Source organism: Centroberyx affinis, unplaced genomic scaffold, assembly GCF_046629955.1.
Source record: "Centroberyx affinis isolate AG114_WGS23_722 - 3 ecotype Tasmania unplaced genomic scaffold, CSIRO-AGI_Caff_v1 ptg003902l_1, whole genome shotgun sequence".
Lineage (NCBI taxonomy): Eukaryota > Metazoa > Chordata > Actinopteri > Beryciformes > Berycidae > Centroberyx > Centroberyx affinis.
In genome coordinates, this window is record NW_027281738.1 from 792 (window position 1) to 18,366 (window position 17,575).

The 17,575-nt window shown below is 41.6% G+C and overlaps 1 protein-coding gene across 1 annotated transcript; it reads right to left on the reverse strand.

The window, feature by feature from the left end:
* Window positions 1–831: 831 nt before the first annotated feature.
* Window positions 832–12,864, reverse strand: LOC139663048 (B-cell receptor CD22-like; the record flags this gene model as incomplete). The annotated part of the gene is made up of 9 exons (XM_071541576.1): window positions 12,843–12,864; window positions 12,157–12,513; window positions 11,813–12,031; window positions 10,995–11,258; window positions 6,305–6,574; window positions 5,571–5,840; window positions 4,378–4,638; window positions 989–1,079; window positions 832–892 (listed from the first exon to the last, which is right to left on the reverse strand). Coding segments are annotated over exons 1-9 (1,815 nt in total), but the record flags the coding sequence as incomplete, so codon positions are not given.
* Window positions 12,865–17,575: the final 4,711 nt, after the last annotated feature.

Sequence of the window (17,575 nt, forward strand, 5' to 3'; positions counted from 1 at the left end):
CATGGTTGTAGTGAAAAATATGTAATTTTATTTCAAGTGGGTTCTCTTTTCCACAATCAGACCAAATTACCATGGCCATTGTTTTTGCTTGAATAGTAAGAACAAATTTCTAGGCTATAAATTCTAATAAATAGGTCAGAAATTGGATGCCATTTAGGAAAAATAAACTGCAAGAGGGAGGGCCAGGGGGCGGATGTAGGAAGAAATCAGTTCTCTTGATATTGTTGCAATTCCTACTGGTCGCTGATAGAGGTCGATAAAGTTCTTAGACTAATTAGTGCTCCTTTAAGGCCTTTCTGTTCAAAATAGTAACATGTTTGTGGATTGAACTGTCTGTGTTCTTCAATTATATTGGTGTTATATTTTAGACATTTAGCTGACTCATATTCACACCAAATATGAATGAATGCAATAGTGGAATACACTTTTTAAATTCACCCACATGATAAGCAACTGGGATTGAAAGGGTCAAAGCTACAGCACCCACAGTGATGATGAAACAAATATTCCTGTCTCAATAAGATGCAAATTTATGACGGAAGAGCTAGGTAACGGAACACAAGGCAGGGAGAAAAGATAGAAAAGTTTTTAATAAACAAGAGAGGAAGTTGATCGAGTGCAAGAGGAGGAAGACAGAAGAGATGATAGGGAGAGGAGGATTTATTTGTGTGAAGAAGGTAGAGGAAAGAGAGACATGAAGTGTTCAGTCAGATGAGCTTTCAAGTTGTACTGGAAGACAGGGAGTGACTCTGCAGTCTGAACTGAGGAGCCAGACTGCAGGAGGAAAGTAGTTTTCTTTTGCACTGGAATTGTTTAATTCCTCTTCCTCACCTGCAGCACATTGTCTGGTCTTTCTCCAGTTCCAGATGGTTGTTTGGAGGCCTTCTTCCTTCTGGTTAGGAGAATAAATGAACAACTGAATTACTGAACAAATGGCTGAATTTTAAATGCGTAAGTGAACACAACCACAGTGAAACGAATTGCTCACCTAATCCATAGGAAGACAAATAGGCCTATGAGGAGTATGATAACCAGGAGAAGAGTCGTAGTTACTGCAGCAGCTGTTGATTTCCATGGGGCTGGGAAGAGATCAGATGAAAATACGGACGGAATTAATTTGGGGATTACAGGATGTTTAGGTCCATTACTGACTGATAATCTGACACAAAAACAACAATATACAATATAGTTGCTGATAAAATATCTGTTAAGTCTGTCATAATGAGTAATTGAGGTATTTTTAAGATAATTCAGAATTATGGCCCTCCTAAGAAACACATAGCATTCTAAAAACACATTTACTGTATGTAAACTGTGTTCTTACATGTAATACTATTTTGTGTAAATGTGAATTTTTACCTGGTGGTACAAAAATAGAGGCCAACTGAATTAAAGATAAATGACACAATCCTACAGAGTCCGGCTGATGTGGCACAGGCCCTCAATCAATATTTTGTTGAGTCAGTGGCTACCATAGCCCAAAGTTTCACAGTTCAGCAAAGCAATGCATGTACTGTCAATACTAGTGAGCCAGCACGAGTACTAAGACCAGTATCTGAGACAGAGGTTGCAAAAGTAGCAGCATCTCTCAAGTCTTCAAGGGTGTCTATGGAATGGACACACTCATGCTGAAAGAGATCAACTCCTCAATAGTTAACCCACTGACGCATATCATTAATACTTCATTCGGTCAAGGGAGGTTTCCTAACCCATGGAAGCCTTCTGTTGTGGCCCCTATACTCAAAGGCGGTGACCCTCTTCTGACCTCCAACTACAGGCCTATCAGTATCTTACCCATAGTATCAAAGGTATTTGAAAAACTGGTTGCCAAACAAATCATTGACCATTTCAACAATAGCTCCTTCCCACTGCACCCAATGCAATTTGGATTCAGGGCTAATCACTCGACAGAAACAGCTACATGCTACTTCATAGAAAAAGTTAAGGCATCAATGGACAAAGGCGGGGTTGTGGGGGCCATGTTCCTTGATTTATGGAAAGCATTTGACACCGTTAATTATAACATCCTACTGCATAATCTACTCAACTTCAATTTTTCCATAGAGTTTTTCAAGTCCTACTTCTCATTCTGCTCCCAAAATCTCAAAATCGAAAACAGTTTGCATGTTCTTCTCCAAAGGCCACAGCGTAGATGTAGAGCAAGATATTCTCATCTCAGGAGAGAGACTACAAATTGTCTCAGAATACAAATATTTAAGAGTACATATAGATTCAAACCTCAGCTTCAAAACCCACATAAAAAGAGTCTATAACAAAGTAAAGTTCAGTATGGCAAATTTAAGGTTTACCAGAAACTTCCTATCAACTGAGGCAGCTAAGCTATACTTCCACACAATGGTTCTCTCCCACATCACCTATTGTCTGATAAGTTGGTCTAATACACACTCTACAGCCTTAAAATAATTGGAATCATTATACAAACAAGCACTTAAAACTTTAGACAAAAAGCCATTCAGTTTTCATCATTGCCATATTCTAAAGAAGTATATTCTGCTCAGCTGGGAAAACCTCATCAAATACAAAAATGTCTGCCTAGTTTATAAGATTATGCATGGTTTAGCTCCTCCTCCTTTGTCTGGCTTCATCAACTTCAAATCTACCTCAAACAGAGCTACTAGAGGTGCAGCTAGGAGGGACTACACAATCCTACTCAGACAAACTGCATTTAGCCAGGCCGTCTTTTCCTTCAGAGCATCACACTCTGAACCACGATCAATTAGATAGTCCCCATCCTATTATTCAGTGTAACGTTAAGAAATGGCTGATTGAGAACCAACAATGTCAACACTGATGGTGTTTTTATCCACCTTTAACATGAATGTACTCATACTGTACCTGTATCATCTACTATTGGATCGTCATGTCTGCTCATGTTGTTTAACTGTATTGTGCGTTTTATTACAATGATGCTTTTAACTATTGTATGTTGTATTATTCTAGGATGCCTAACAACATCAGGCAAAGGGACTGCCGATGAAAACTAGCCTTTGGCTAACTCGGGTACCTTTACATTTGTTTGAATAATGTACATTGTCCCTTTTAAAAAAAATAAATTGAAAATTGAAATTGAAATAGCGAAAAACACAAGGTAGGCAAGAGCAGATTTGAGCAAGACAGGGAAAGAGCAAGGCCAGCACTGACGAAACTGGGGCAGCACCCGTCACTGCCAGGTAGAACACTGCACTAAAGTCAGAGAAGAGGAGAGAGAGGAAGCCACTTACAACACACCCAGATACATACACACGTACAGAGGAAGGGGAAAAAACAGCTGCACACAGAACACACAGGGTCAGAGACACAATAGGTGGGAGCAACATCAGGGATGGGACCAAGGCTGGCACCGATGACCACTGCACTGTACCGGAGTCTAAAAAGGGGAGAGAGGAAGGGGAGAAAACAGCAGCAAAAGAACACACGGGAGACACGTTAGGTGGGAGCAGGACCAAGGCCGGCGCAGATGACCGCCAGGCCGGAGCAACACCACTGGCAGGTGGAACACTGGACTGGCGACCATTGCACTGCACCGGAGTCTGAGAAAAGGGTGAGAGACAGGTGCACACAAAGACAACGAACACACAGAGAGAGAAACATCCAGGTGGGAGCAGCATCAGGGATGTGACTAAGGTCAGCACCAATGACCATCAGAGCTGGGGCAGTACCCGTCTGCTGACAGCTAGAGGACTGCACGGGAATCTGAAAAAGGGAGGACTAAACAAGCTGCACACACACACACACACACACAGAGCTGTGCAGAAGCAGCACAAAACCCAGACATATTTGGGCACAGACACACTCGTACAGACATCAGATAGAAAGTGATTAGACACAGTGTAACCAGGAGGCAGCCCTATGCTATGTTCCCAACGGCAAATTCCTATATAAATACTATCTAGGCTAGGGTAAACCTCATCAGAAAATTCACTTTTGCTTATTAGGCCTACTGAATTGACCTACATTCACACCACAAAACGTTTTTTCAGTTATCTATCTTTTTCTTGCCTAGTTGTAATATTAACGTTATTTGCACACAGCCAATTCTCCAGTATGATGGCGCCAGACATGGAAAGCATCTGTGTCATGCTGTGTGCTAAATTAATCAGTGCATTATTAGGTGCTTGGGGGAACACCCCTATAAGAGCTGGGTTGTGTGTGTGAGCTCATTCATTCATTCGTTCATGTCTAACACTTTTTGGAAAGCACAGTGCTTAGGGGAATTATGGTATGCACTGTTTAAGCAGCGCAGAGCCCCGACAGCCCAAACATTTTGCATTACATAAGATGGTGTGTTACATTAAGACATGGATCACCTCTGGTGCAGGACGGAGGTGTGTGTGTAGGTGAACTGGCATAACTTACCTGCCACAACAGTCAACTGTAAAATGGAGGTATGATGTCCTCTTCCGTTTTGGGCTTCACAGTAATAATTCCCACTGTGTTCAGGTCTGATGTCAGTGATGGTGAAGGTCTGTCCTGATGCTTTTGGTGAGGATTCATTCTCCTTGTACCAGGTGTAAGTAGCTGCTGGGTTGGCATCACTGCTGCAGGTCAGATTCACTGAACTGCCCTCCACTATTTCACCAGAGGGACTCACCAACACTGAAGTGTTCTTGGGACCATCTGGAGGACAATATGTATAGAGACACAATTCATAGTAGTATTTACTGTAAAATATGGAAAGAAATTTGTATTGTGAGTAATACAATATACTATCTTATTACATGGCTTTGTAGAAAACTCAATTCTCATTAGCCAATGCATGTCTGCTGAGGTCTGTTATTTCTGAACAAGTGCGCTTGAGCTTTTTAGGTTCTCAGAGGGTTTGCATGACAAGAGTGTCATAATGTTCTTGTAAAGTCATTGTTGGCCTAAGAGATTTGCTAATGTTTTCTACTTACATTGGACATCTATGAATAGAGAGGAAGAGTTGAATTGTCCATATTGATTCTCAGATTGACAGTGGTACGTCCCGCTGTCCTCAGAGCTGATGGAGGTGAAATTGTAACTTTCCTCCGGTCCTTGATGCAGTGTTCGGTTCTCCTTGTACCAGGTGTAAGTAGCTGCTGGGTTGGCATCACTGCTGCAGGTCAGAGTCACTGAACTGCCCTCCACTGTTTCACCAGAGGGACTCACCGACACTGAAGTGTTCTTGGGACCATCTGGAGGACATGGATTAACATGGATTAATTATACAATGAGGATGAGTTTTAACAATGGCATATACTGTATTTAAACAATTTGTAGTAAATAGTTATGGAGGTGGCAGCATTTGAAAGCTTGAAGCTTAAGTCTGATGGTTAATAAACAAATGAATGAATAAGTAACGCTCTCCTGTCCCACAAAATCTGCTGTCACTGTGCCTTTGAGCAAGGCACTTCATCTCCAACTGCTGCAGTGGAGCTGCTCAGTGAACTACAGTCACACAATGTGGTTGTACTGGGCAGCTCCCAGTTGTGAAAGTGAAGCAGGGCAGAGCTGAAAAAACATACATGATCAGAAAACAAACAGATTTAATCTGTTTGTTGCTTTTACACTAGTTGTATTTCACTCACATTTCACATTAATAGAGATGGAGTCAGATCTGTTTCCCCCTAACTCATTCTCAGCTTCACAGTAATACTCTCCAGAATCAGAGGACTGGATGGAAACCAAGTCAAGCTGTGGTTCTGTACTGAAAGGTTTATGGTCTGGATTTCCATTCTCCTTGTACCAGGTATAAGTAGCTGCTGGGTTGGCATCACTGCTGCAGGTCAGAGTCACTGAACTGCCCTCCACTGTTTCACCAGTGTGACTCACCGACACTGAAGTGTTCTTGGGACCATCTGTAAGACATGGATTAACATGGATTAATTATAAAATGAGGATGTGTTTTAACAATGGCACATACTGTATTTAAACAATTAGTAGTTATGAGGGTGGCAGGATTTGAAAGCTTGAAAGTGAGCTTGTGACTGGAAGTCTGATGGTTTGAATCCCATGAACAGCTGGGAAGATCTTGTTGGCAACAGTGGAAAAAGTAACGCTCTCCTGTCCCTCAACATCTGCTGTCACTGTGCCCTTGAGCAAGGCACTTCATCTCCAACTACTGCAGTGGAGCTGCTCAGTGAACTACAGTCACACACTGTGGTTGTACTGGGCAGCTCCCAGTTGTGGAAGTGAAGCAGGGCAGAGCTGAAAAAAACATACGTGCTCAGAAAAACCTTTCCCTGGTTAATAAAGGCTAAATAAAAAAAAGTTGACAGATTTAATCTGTTTGTTGCTTTTACACTAGTTGTATTTCACTCACATTTAACATCAATAGAGATGGAGGCAGATATGTTTCCCCCCAACTCATTCTCAGCTTCACAGTAATACTCTCCAGAGTCAGGGGACTGGATGGAAACAAAGTCAAGCTGTGGTTCTGCACTGAAAGGTTTGTGGTCTGCATTTCCAATCTCCTTGTACCAGGTGTAAGTAGCTGCTGGGTTGGCATCACTGCTGCAGGTCAGAGTCACTGAACCGCCCTCCACTATTTCACCAGAGGGACGCACCGACACTGAGAGGATCCTGGGGCCATCTGGAGAACATGGATTAACAGGGGTCACAAGAGCATCACAGGTCCATCTGCACCCCCACCCCAACTTTATTTTCTTACATTCTACCTTTCATATACTGAGCTGACAGTGAGAGTGATTGAGTTGAGCATTAATTGAGACTGACTCTTTACTTAATAAATAAATCCTGTTAAATCGTATCCCCTTTATTGAAACAGTGAGGACAGCTAGTAAGAGCAGAACTTCTGACCACAGCAAGGCCTCCTGTTTAGAAGTGAAACAACGATTGTGTCTCATAAGGAGAAGCTTCTCAAACCTGTCAGACAGTCTGTTCCTTCTGGAGGTGAGCACCAAACTTCCTAAACTGAACAGCTGCTTTGATGTTTGAGAACTGATTGAGGGTCTCAATCCCAGATCCTTCTGACCTCAAATAATCCATCACTTCTTTTTCTGCTGATTAGTTGTTTGTCTACCAGCGTGTCCTGCTCTGAAATCTGGCTTCTGTTTAGTCAGAGTGCATTCATCGTTGACAGTGGAGGCTCCTTGTTGGGTTGTTTTTCTCTGAGTTTCACATTGCTGTGTTGTCGTATTAGATGCTCTGATGAATTGGATGTTGTTTTTCGCTGTGGAAAGTGTTTTGCTGACACGCACAGTTTACAATGGGAAAACTTCCAGCTGCTGAAAGTCTGTGTCTCTCCCTCACCCGTCATCTTTTGTTTTGCTTTTTTAGTTAGTAGCCAACGTAAACCTGCCTGCATATGTCCTTAAGATACATGAGGAAAAAAACAAACAGGGATTTGAAAAAAAAAAAAAGAAAATTTCAAGAGAGAAAAGAAAAGGTGGGTTCAGGTTTAAGTAACGCAGTAACGGAGCATTAGTAGGATTAGTAACTGTAATGTAATTACTGAATTTGAAATTGTAATCCCTTACAATACTCGATACTGAAAAAAGTACTTACATTACTGTAACACTGCATAGGACAAGGACAGTTGGGATTTTCTATGATCCCAAAGTTCCTGAGACCGCCATTATTTTATCTTCATGGCAGCCATTTATTTTTGAAAAACGATTGTGCATGTGCAGTCGTGAATCTCCTCTACTTCCGTGTTTACACTAGCCTGGTTCCAGACTCCTGAATCGCGTCCTGCCCATTCTTCAGATTTGGTGAAGCGATTCAGAGAGTCTGTTGTTGCTCTATTCAACGGCGATTTCTAGCTTGGAAAACAGCCTCAAACAACTTAATAAGCCGGCCGTAAACACGTTCAGGAAAGTAGTTCCATAGCACCGTAAATAGTCCCCAGCATTTGTTCCCATTTGAATTTGATTTGGTAATAACTACAATAGCCTGACTTTTCATGGTAACAGTTAGCGATTTTTAAAATTGAAACTATGTCTTTGTGAGCTGTATTTAAAGGTTTTTAGCTTACAATTGGAGCCAATGACGTCTGGTTTGAAGGCTAAAAAGGGTACGTGGGAAGTCGGAAAGTAATGGGAGTAGAATAAACACATTGTTGATTTTGTTATTTTCATAGGATTTGTTGACGATAAGACATGCATTTAAAAACACCAGCCGTATCCTTTAACCTACATAACATATTGTCTTTGCAAAGACAATATTTTTGTCAAAAACGACTGACATTCTTGGTAGAATTAGTAAATACACCCAGCATCAGTGTAACTGAAAATTAGATCAGAGCAGCCGGATATGTCAGTCACTAGTGATTGGTTCGGGGAAAATCAACACTGCCCCACACAGATAACCGCTAACATGAAGGCAATCTCAGACTGAAAAATGGAGTGGGAACGAAACGGCCATTCAGTCTGAATATCAGGACATGTTTACACTCCTAGTCACACAAATTGAAAAACTCTGCTGAAAGTGTTCCCCTGTACATGAGTGTCCCCAAGTGTAAACACACGTGTCGTACACAGCAGTGGGCTTTCGAAGTGTTAATTCTTCTTTTCTTCCCCAGAATTTTGGACATTTTGGGTGAACTACTGCTTTAAAAGCCGGCAGGCTGCCTTAAGGCAAATTTATGGCTTCTGCTGTGTGCCCGGTGTTCACGGCCAGACCGCTCTCTCTGCAGAGGGACAGCATTTCATGGTAAATGCGGTAGCAGTGCGGTGTTCGCGGAAAGCGCAGAATCTCCTCCTATTGTCCATTTTTGTCGTTTGTCAGCTGTCACTTGACTCGATTAGACTTACTTCCCTGGTAACCAACTGACATAGCAACCATTAACCAATCATAGCTTCTGAACTGACTGCGGCCTTTGCGGAGGCCTCCGGAGAGTTTCATTTTTTGAGAGGAGCGGTCTGTGGAGGGTCCGCTAGGTGCGGACCCTCCACAGACCCCCTGCGGAGCTCACGCCTCACCGCACAGACCCTCCATACCGCGAACACCAGGCACACCACAGAAACCATAAATTTGCCTTTAGTCACTACCTCTCCCTACAGGAAACGCTGCCAGTTCCCCTAGGAGAACAGCTTGGGCTGCAGCAGCAGCAGGATCTCCAGGAGTTGACAGCCCAGTTCCAGGATGTGTCCTCGGACCAGCTGGTGAGAACGAACATCATTGCCCATGACATTGTTGCAAAACCTGGGAAGATTGTGCGGCAGTGCCCTTACTGGATCCTTGAAGCCCGCCGTGCCACTGTCCGTGACAAAGTCCATAAAATGCTGCAGATGGGCAGCACACATTTTGTTTGCAGTCTAGAATCTTAGGTTTTTATCTCAGCTTGGTTCAGTAGAGCACTTTTTGTTGGGATCTAGCAGCACTTGGTGAGCACGCTTCATCAGCATCCTGGATCTGATGAAAGAATACTGGCAGATACCACTGAGGGAACAGGCTAGGAAGAAGACCACATTTTCTACACTAGTCGGGCCCCAAGATTGGCCGTCTTGGTCTGGAAAAGGCAACATTTCTGTCACACCATCCGGAGGGAGCTGGTTAAGCCCCAAAAGAAGAAGGTGGAAAGCATCGCCAACTGGCCACGCCCCATTACCAAACAACAGGTAAAAGCCTTTCTGGCCTTGGTGGGGTATTATAGACAGTTTGAGCCACATTACGCAGCCCTGGCCGCACCTCTCCATGCTGTGGAGTGTGAAGTGGATCCCAGAAGCTGACCAGGCATTCCAGACCCTGCGACAGGTTCTCTGCACTGAACCCGCCTATCCAGGCCGGACTTCAACAGACACTTCATTCTATAGACTGATGTGTCGAAAACAGGTTTGGAAGCTGTGGGGGAACAACTAGAGGAACAACCAGTCACCTACATCAGCTGCAAGTTGCTAAACCATAAGCAGAATTACACTGTAGTTGAAAAGGAGTGCTTGGCAATTAAATGGACCATTTCTAAGCTGAGGTGCTACCTGTTGGGCAGAAAGTTCACCCTGGTCACGGACCATGCACCTTTAAAATGGATGTCAGTGAACAGGGGGAACAACAGCTGTGTCACTCGCTAGTTCCTCGAGTTACAGGCCTTCGCTTTTCGGGTGGAGAATCAACCGGGAAACCTCCACAGCAACGCAGGGTGACTGTGTTGGGCATTAAACAAGACACTGTCTAAGATATCTTATAGAAGCTTCATAAATGCAAAAGTATTACTAAAAAAAGACAGATGTGAAAAGGCAGATGTGACCAAATGCCACAAAATGACTAATTTATTTTGAAGCTCAAGAAATAAGCAAGTTCAGTCAGGAAACTCTACCTGGCTTCAGCTGATTGGTCTAACTCAGTGCGTGCTTTTCAATTCATTCACATTCCCTAATGTCTTTTAAATGACATGTACTCACTCAGTCAGCTTTCTTCCAGACTGCTACTCCTGCTACGTTGAGCTGTCGAGAGATTTGCTGTTCTTGTTAACCCACTGCCTCCCCAGCTCCACCTGCTTAGATCTGCTTTTATGTTCTACATTGGGGGTTATGTACTCCCAGTCTAAGTCTATGCATGTGCAGCAGCAAGCCATAAAAGCAGATATATTCTGCCAAAACCAAATCTATTATGTCATAACCATAATAAATGTATTAATATAAATACGTGAGTTGTCCTTGCTGAACAAACATCAGTGCGACCACATGCAGCACCATAATGATGCACTTAGCTAGTATTCTACCTATTATGCTGCCTTCATGTGCTGTTGGAAATATCACAAATCCAAGTTAAGCTCACATAGGACAGGGACAGTTGGGATTTTCTATGATCCCCAAGTTGCTTAGATGTGATGGTGAGGAGGGAGAGAGCATGTATGCCTTGTCAACAACTGATGGCAAAAGTGATGGATTTTTTAAAATTCAGCATCCCATATATAAAGTGCCAAATTCATTTAAAAGAGCCGATATAAAAAAAACAGGCTCATAGCAAAACCCTTCACTGGATAAATAAAAACTAAAAAAAGCTGCTGGTAGCTTCCACACTGTATGATTCATGAGTTGTATTTCACTCACATTTCACATTAATAGAGATGGAGTCAGATCTCTTTGACCCCAACTCATTCTCAGCTGTACAGTAATACTCTCCAGAGTCAGAGGACTGGATGGAAACAAAGTCAAGCTGTGGTCCTGTTTTCAAAGGTTTATGGTCTGGATTTCCATTCTCCTTGTACCAGGTGTAAGTAGCTGCTGGGTTGGCATCACTGCTGCAGGTCAGAGTCACTGAACTGCCCTTCACTATTTCACCAGAGGGACGCACCGAGGGGATCTTTGGAGCATCTGGAAGAAATGATGTTAGCATACATGAACTTTAAGATGAGGATGTGTTTCATCATGGAACTTAATTATGGCTAAATGGTTAATAGTTATTAGCTGTGGGATGGCAGGATCCTGAAGGTTAGAGAAGCAGGCTTGTGAATGAAGCAGATAGCTATGTTGATAAAGTGCAAAGGTTGAATAATTGACAATGTGTAAGAGGCACATTTTCAGACAAACAAACTGAGGGGAGGGAGGGGGGGATTCCCACTGGGGTCACACCCATATTAATTCAAGTTTGATATTTTTATGGCCCTTTATCACACGCGTGTCTCAAAGGACTTGCAGAAAATGAGCCTAACATACAAATAACTGATCAACAATCAACCATAGAACAGAATGATAGTACAAACATCAGGAAAAGCACAAGACACACAAAAGCAGCATTTTAGCAAGACATAACAGCCTACCTATTCTACATAGCCTAACCTAAATACATGCAGTCATGGTACAGTACATTAGATAAAGGTTTCCACCAGATGGCGTTATGTTAGTGACACACTGTGGAGTAAACTCACACACTGAAGGAGAGCGGAAATCCTCTTGTCCTTTTACAGCACAGGAATAGTCTCCATAATAAAGGTAGTCTGTATAAGAAGAAGTTCCTTCCTTAATTTTCCATCCATTCCTGTACCAGACGTAGGAAGGGCGACCAGCTAGATGGCAACTGTTGTGACACTGCAGCTCTGCCTGGGGAGAATCCCGGTATCTGGTCACCTGCACCTGGAGATCTGGATCTGTGAACATGGAACAGAAATGTTATTAGAGACTAAACCTTCAATCACACACACACACAATCACAACTGAATTTCCTAGATGTTGAACAATATTGAATTAACAAATCATATGGTGACAATGTTACCTGTGACAGTCAAAGTGACTCCAGGTGAACCAGTATATTTCCCTGTTTGATCGTTTGTTATGAACCTGAACTTGTACACAGCTGAGTCAGTCTCTCTCAGGTCTTTGATTCTCAGGATACAGTTCTTCTGATGACCATGATACTGCACACGACCTTCATACTCTGAGTCTGTTTTCAGATCCACAGGTTCATCACCCTCCTGTTTAGTAAACCAGAATGTTTTTTCAACTGTGACAGTAAGGTGATCTAGGTAGGCTGGGTATCTGTAGGTGCAGCGTATATCCACTGTTGATCCTTTTAAGGCACAGATCTCAGTATAAGTGTAAGTCACTCCCCAGTCATCCTGACCCTGTACCACTGTAACACAGAGCACATCAGAAACGAGAATCAGATTCATAAAAACATTAGAGGACAGACTTTCATCTGTAGTGGAGCTGCTGCAGTATGTGAACCTGCTACAGACCTGGACTACATTACTTAAAACCACTTTGTCACTCACATCATCTCAGCTCCATTGTAAGTCAAAGACACAAGAACGATCTTAGTACCAAGATGCTTCTGTGCTGATCTACTGCAGCTGCTGTTATAGAAGTTACTCATCATGCATGTAAGTAGAACTGAATATGCATCTTGTAAGGCTTGACTATAATACATTATCATTTTAGGGACACAGGAATATTTAATACCTCTGGGTGCTGTGGCTTCCATTTAACGGAATAGTTTACACTGCTGGAAGGTTGTGTGTTCTCGTTGAGCAGAGCGTGAACAAGCAAGTTCTGGGAGCGTGCAAGAATTAACATTTTCCCAAACAACGGCAGTAGTGAAATAATGGAGTAAATATAGATATTTTGCACTCACAGTGCAATTGTTTGGCTTCAGAAGACTCAAATTATGCTGCACGAGCTGTTTTTTTGTCCTTTTTGGAACTCTAAAGAAACAATCCTCTTTTACTTATGTTGTTTTGGACAAGGCTGCTACCGAGTTGTGCTGGCAACCTTCACCTGTGTTTCATCTGGCATGAGGATGAGTACATAATGACAGAATATTCATTATTATTCTATATTTATTATTATCCTTTAAGTGCTTTCTGCTCATTGGAAGTCACTGGGGTTAAAGGTGTCAGCCAAATGCCTACAGTGTCTTAAATGCAACACAAAGATCTTCCAAACAGACAATTGCCAAATCATTTTGTGTTCTGACAGCTGATAAAAGGGAAAGAAATTCAGAAAAATATACTTTCCAAACAATTTCTCTCAGGGGTGGAGCAGTAAAGCAGCAGTACTTCACTGTTGTATTCAGTTCATGAAGTAAAAATCTGGGACCTGGGGTTTTTTTCCCCTTTCTTTTCACTTCCTGTTTGTTGGGCACTTTGTAACTTCTAATTTGAAAAGCGCTATATATATAAAGTTTCTGATGTTTATAATGTCAGTCTGGGTTAAGCCAGGGCGAACACAGGCTTAGGGCAGTCTACAGACAAACTGTATGTTCAGTCATACATATTATGAATTTACAGTGCAAAGGACAGCGGAAGATGTACGCATGCCTTCTACAGTTAGTTGTGATGTGGATTGAGGCAGGGTGTCGTACAGTATGGAGGAGTAGAGAAGGAACAGGAATGCATTGGACCAGTGGACCATGAGGCAGTTTAACTGAACAGGATAAAAGGTAAAACATAAATAATGAGAAGGGCGAGATGCATGAAATAAAATAGAGTCTGTACTTTGCTGCTGTGTGACAGGAAACTGTAGATAAATGCTGATCACTGAGTTGGGAAAGTATTCAAAGCCAACATTTTTGGATTCTGGGTAGCGGGCATTTTTGGATTCTGGGTAGCGGTAATGTGTCTCTCCAACCCCACAAGTTAACAAAAAAAGAAAAGAAATGGTGCTTTGACTTATCTCTATTTGCCTTCACGTCTTAACCTGTGTCGGGGGATGAACTTACGTTCAGGAGCAACGACGGAAAAGACAACTATATCAACAAGTAAGAAACGCACAAACAAACAATTGGCTGCACCCATCCCCCAAATGGCTGAAGTGGGAGAAATAAAACGCCTGATGGTTGAAATGAAGGACTGGCTCTCAAAAGAGATCAAGGATTTCAGGATGGATTTCAAAGAATTTCGAGTCGAGACTGAAAAAGACATTAAGACAATTATGCAACAGACGACAGAATTACGCCTTGATCTAGAAAAAACGAGTGATAGACTGGAACAGGTTGAGCGCCATGTCAGTGAGATACATGATACTGAAATACTGCACCATAAATCGATTACATATCTGGTGAATAAAGTTTCGGAGATGGAAGAACACACTGAATACCTGGAAAACAAGTCCAGGCAAAACAATGTGCGTATATTCAACATACCAGAGAAAAGTGAAGGCAACAATATGACAGCCTTCCTCAAAAAACTGTTTAACGAGGTGCTTAAAATACCTGGAGATTTTAACATCATCAGAGCGCACCGGGTGTACAAAGAAGGCAAAGATCATACCAGACCGATAATTGCCTTTTTGAACTTTGAAACAAAGAAACAAATACTACATGCTGCATGGGGGAAGGAGGAATTAACATATAATGGTTCCTGTATCTTCTTTGACCACGACTTCACCTTCAAAGTGAAGCAACAGAGAGCCTTATACAGACCTATGAGAGAACAACTCAAGACCAAGAATATAAAATCGCATATCTTGGACCCGGCCAAAGCTCGCAGATATATGGAAATCCACAAGCTGGGGCAAAGGCTCTCGAGGAGCGGGGTCTGCTCGCTAGTGTCCTGGTACCACGAGAGTCTACACGTAAAGACATAAAGGTCATGGAACGGGACACCAACCAGCGACAACGATGGGAAGTGGACAAGAAACAACGGATCAGTTGGAATATTATCGAACTGGTGCAAGAGGCAGAGAAGAATCTCGGACTATGTGAGTGAATAACAATTGTACAAATGTCTATATGTTTGCATATTGCAATTAAATTATATTGGATCAGGATAATAGGAAAGAAACACCCTCCTGTTTTGCTCCCTGTTTTTTGTATAGGCTGAATGGGAATTACATTTCAGAATAGCTTATGTTATTCTATTCTTCCTCTTCATTTTTCGTTTTCAACTCATGTTTGCCTGTTTATGTTTCCATCTTTCTTTTATTAGAGAGGCCTACATGATTGGCATGGGTTTTTTTGTTTTTGTGATGTTCTTTTTGTTATTACGCTAATTCTCCACACTAGATATTTAAAAGTAAATGGGAAGAGGATGAGACAGCATTAATGCTACTGCCTTAATTAATTTGATGGCTAAGCAAATACAGGCATGTGTTATTGTTTTTGTGTTTTATGTGTACTTCAGTAAATGTTTTATGTCTTTGAAGTTGTTAGTTAGGATCCTTACCAAGTATGAAAAAAAGGTTAATCCTTTCTTAATTTTTCTCCTTAGATGATCTATGACATGTAATAGTATAACAATTGCAAGTTACAACTGTAATGGCTTGGCTAATATTTCCAAAAGAAATGAAGGTTTTACATGGCTGCAAGATAAAGAAAATATTAAAATTATTTGTGTGCAAGAAACGCACTCTAACTCTGAAAATGAGTTAAAATGGAAATCAGAATGGGGTGGGGACAGGTGCGCCGGATTCATTTCAGAAGTGCGGGGGCCAAAAAGTGTGTTTGTGTGTGTGTGTTTGTGTGTGGCGTTATAATATAGAGATATAGGTATACAGTGCTTGACATTAACTTTTTTGCTCACCGGCCACTGTGGCTAGTGGTTTTCCAAAGTTACATAAAGTATATTTGGCGACCCATTTTAGCATTTTTAGGGCCCGAGCACGACCTCGTGCGAAGCCCTATTGTATTTTGTTCGTGGTCTTTTTCTTCTTCGCTCAAATAAATCGGACTTTTGAGGGCCTAAACGTGCTCGAAAACTCACCGAACTTTGCACACGCATCAGAAGTGGTGAAAAATTATATATTTTATGGGTCTTGCGCATGGGCGTGGCAAAACGGCTCGCTAGCGCCCCCTACAAAATTTCAACGGAGTATCCCTCGCCGTACGTTTGTCCTAGACTTACGAAACTTGGTAGGCACGTGTATCATGTCCAGACTTAAAAAAAAGTCTGGTGGTACCATTTCGCCACGAAACAGGAAGTGGTTTGTAACTGGCCTGTACATGGTCAAATCTGGCCCAAACTTCACACGTTTGACTAGAGTCCAGGCCTGAACACATCTACATGCCGATATTCGGTTATAGTCATAGCGCCACCTACTGGCAACAGGAAATGACATGTTTTAAACTTTGCTGTGATTCTCCTAGCGGGTTGACCAGATCCACCTCAAATGTGGTCAGAAAAGCCGTAGGACCTTGATGACGCTTAGTTGTGAAGATCGGGAGCTTTCGTTGAACGGCGTTGCCATGGCAGAACGGGCAATTTCGATGTTTCGCCAAGAAACAGGAAGCGGTGTTAACTTGAGTTTACACTGTCCGATCTGCACCAGATTTCACATGCTGGACAAGAGTCGAGGCCTGAGGACATCTACAGGCCAATATTCAGTTATAGTCATAGTGCCACCTACTGGCAACAGGAAGTTGTGTGAACTTGAGTGTACATTGTCCAATCTGCACCAGATGTTTAATATTGAACAATCATCATTATGTAGATTCTGTAATGAGGAAGAGGAAGACCAGTTGCATTTGTTTTTCTATTGTCCATATGTTGCAAGTTTGTGGACCAATATCGAAAATTGGCTAAGGCCACTCAATATTTATCTTAAACTTATACCTTTATCAGAATCAGAATCAGAATCAGAAATACTTTATTGATCCCCGAGGGGAAATTGGGTTACATTGCAGCTGCTCACATTGTAGAAGTGAATATATACAAGCGTAGAGAAATTATAAGAAATTATAAGAAAAATAGAAATACAAGAGTAAGGAATATGTAAAATATGTGCATTATACTACAATATATAACAATGAGAATAAAAATAATAATAATAATATAGAAATAAGAGAAATAAGAATTCTGTACAATATGCATCATACTCCCAATATATACATACACCAGTGTAAATAATTAAATAATTAATAAGTAATAAGTATTGCACAGCTGAATTATTGCAGTTGAATTATTGCACAAAAAAATTGGTATTGCACAGTTAGATATAAACATTATGTTGGGGGTTCTGGATGAAAACTGTCACCAGATAATAAATACAATTATTCTGTTAGGTAAAATATTTATATTTAAAGCTCAATCAAGAACTAATTTGAATCTAAGTTTCTTAAAAAATACAGTGCGAAGCCAATTTCTTTTGGAAAAAATAATTGCTACAAACCATTACAAAGTAGCACAACACAATATGAAATGGGAAAAAATTTGCTCTAGTGAATAGTGGAATTATATAAAACTCTAAATATGCTCTAC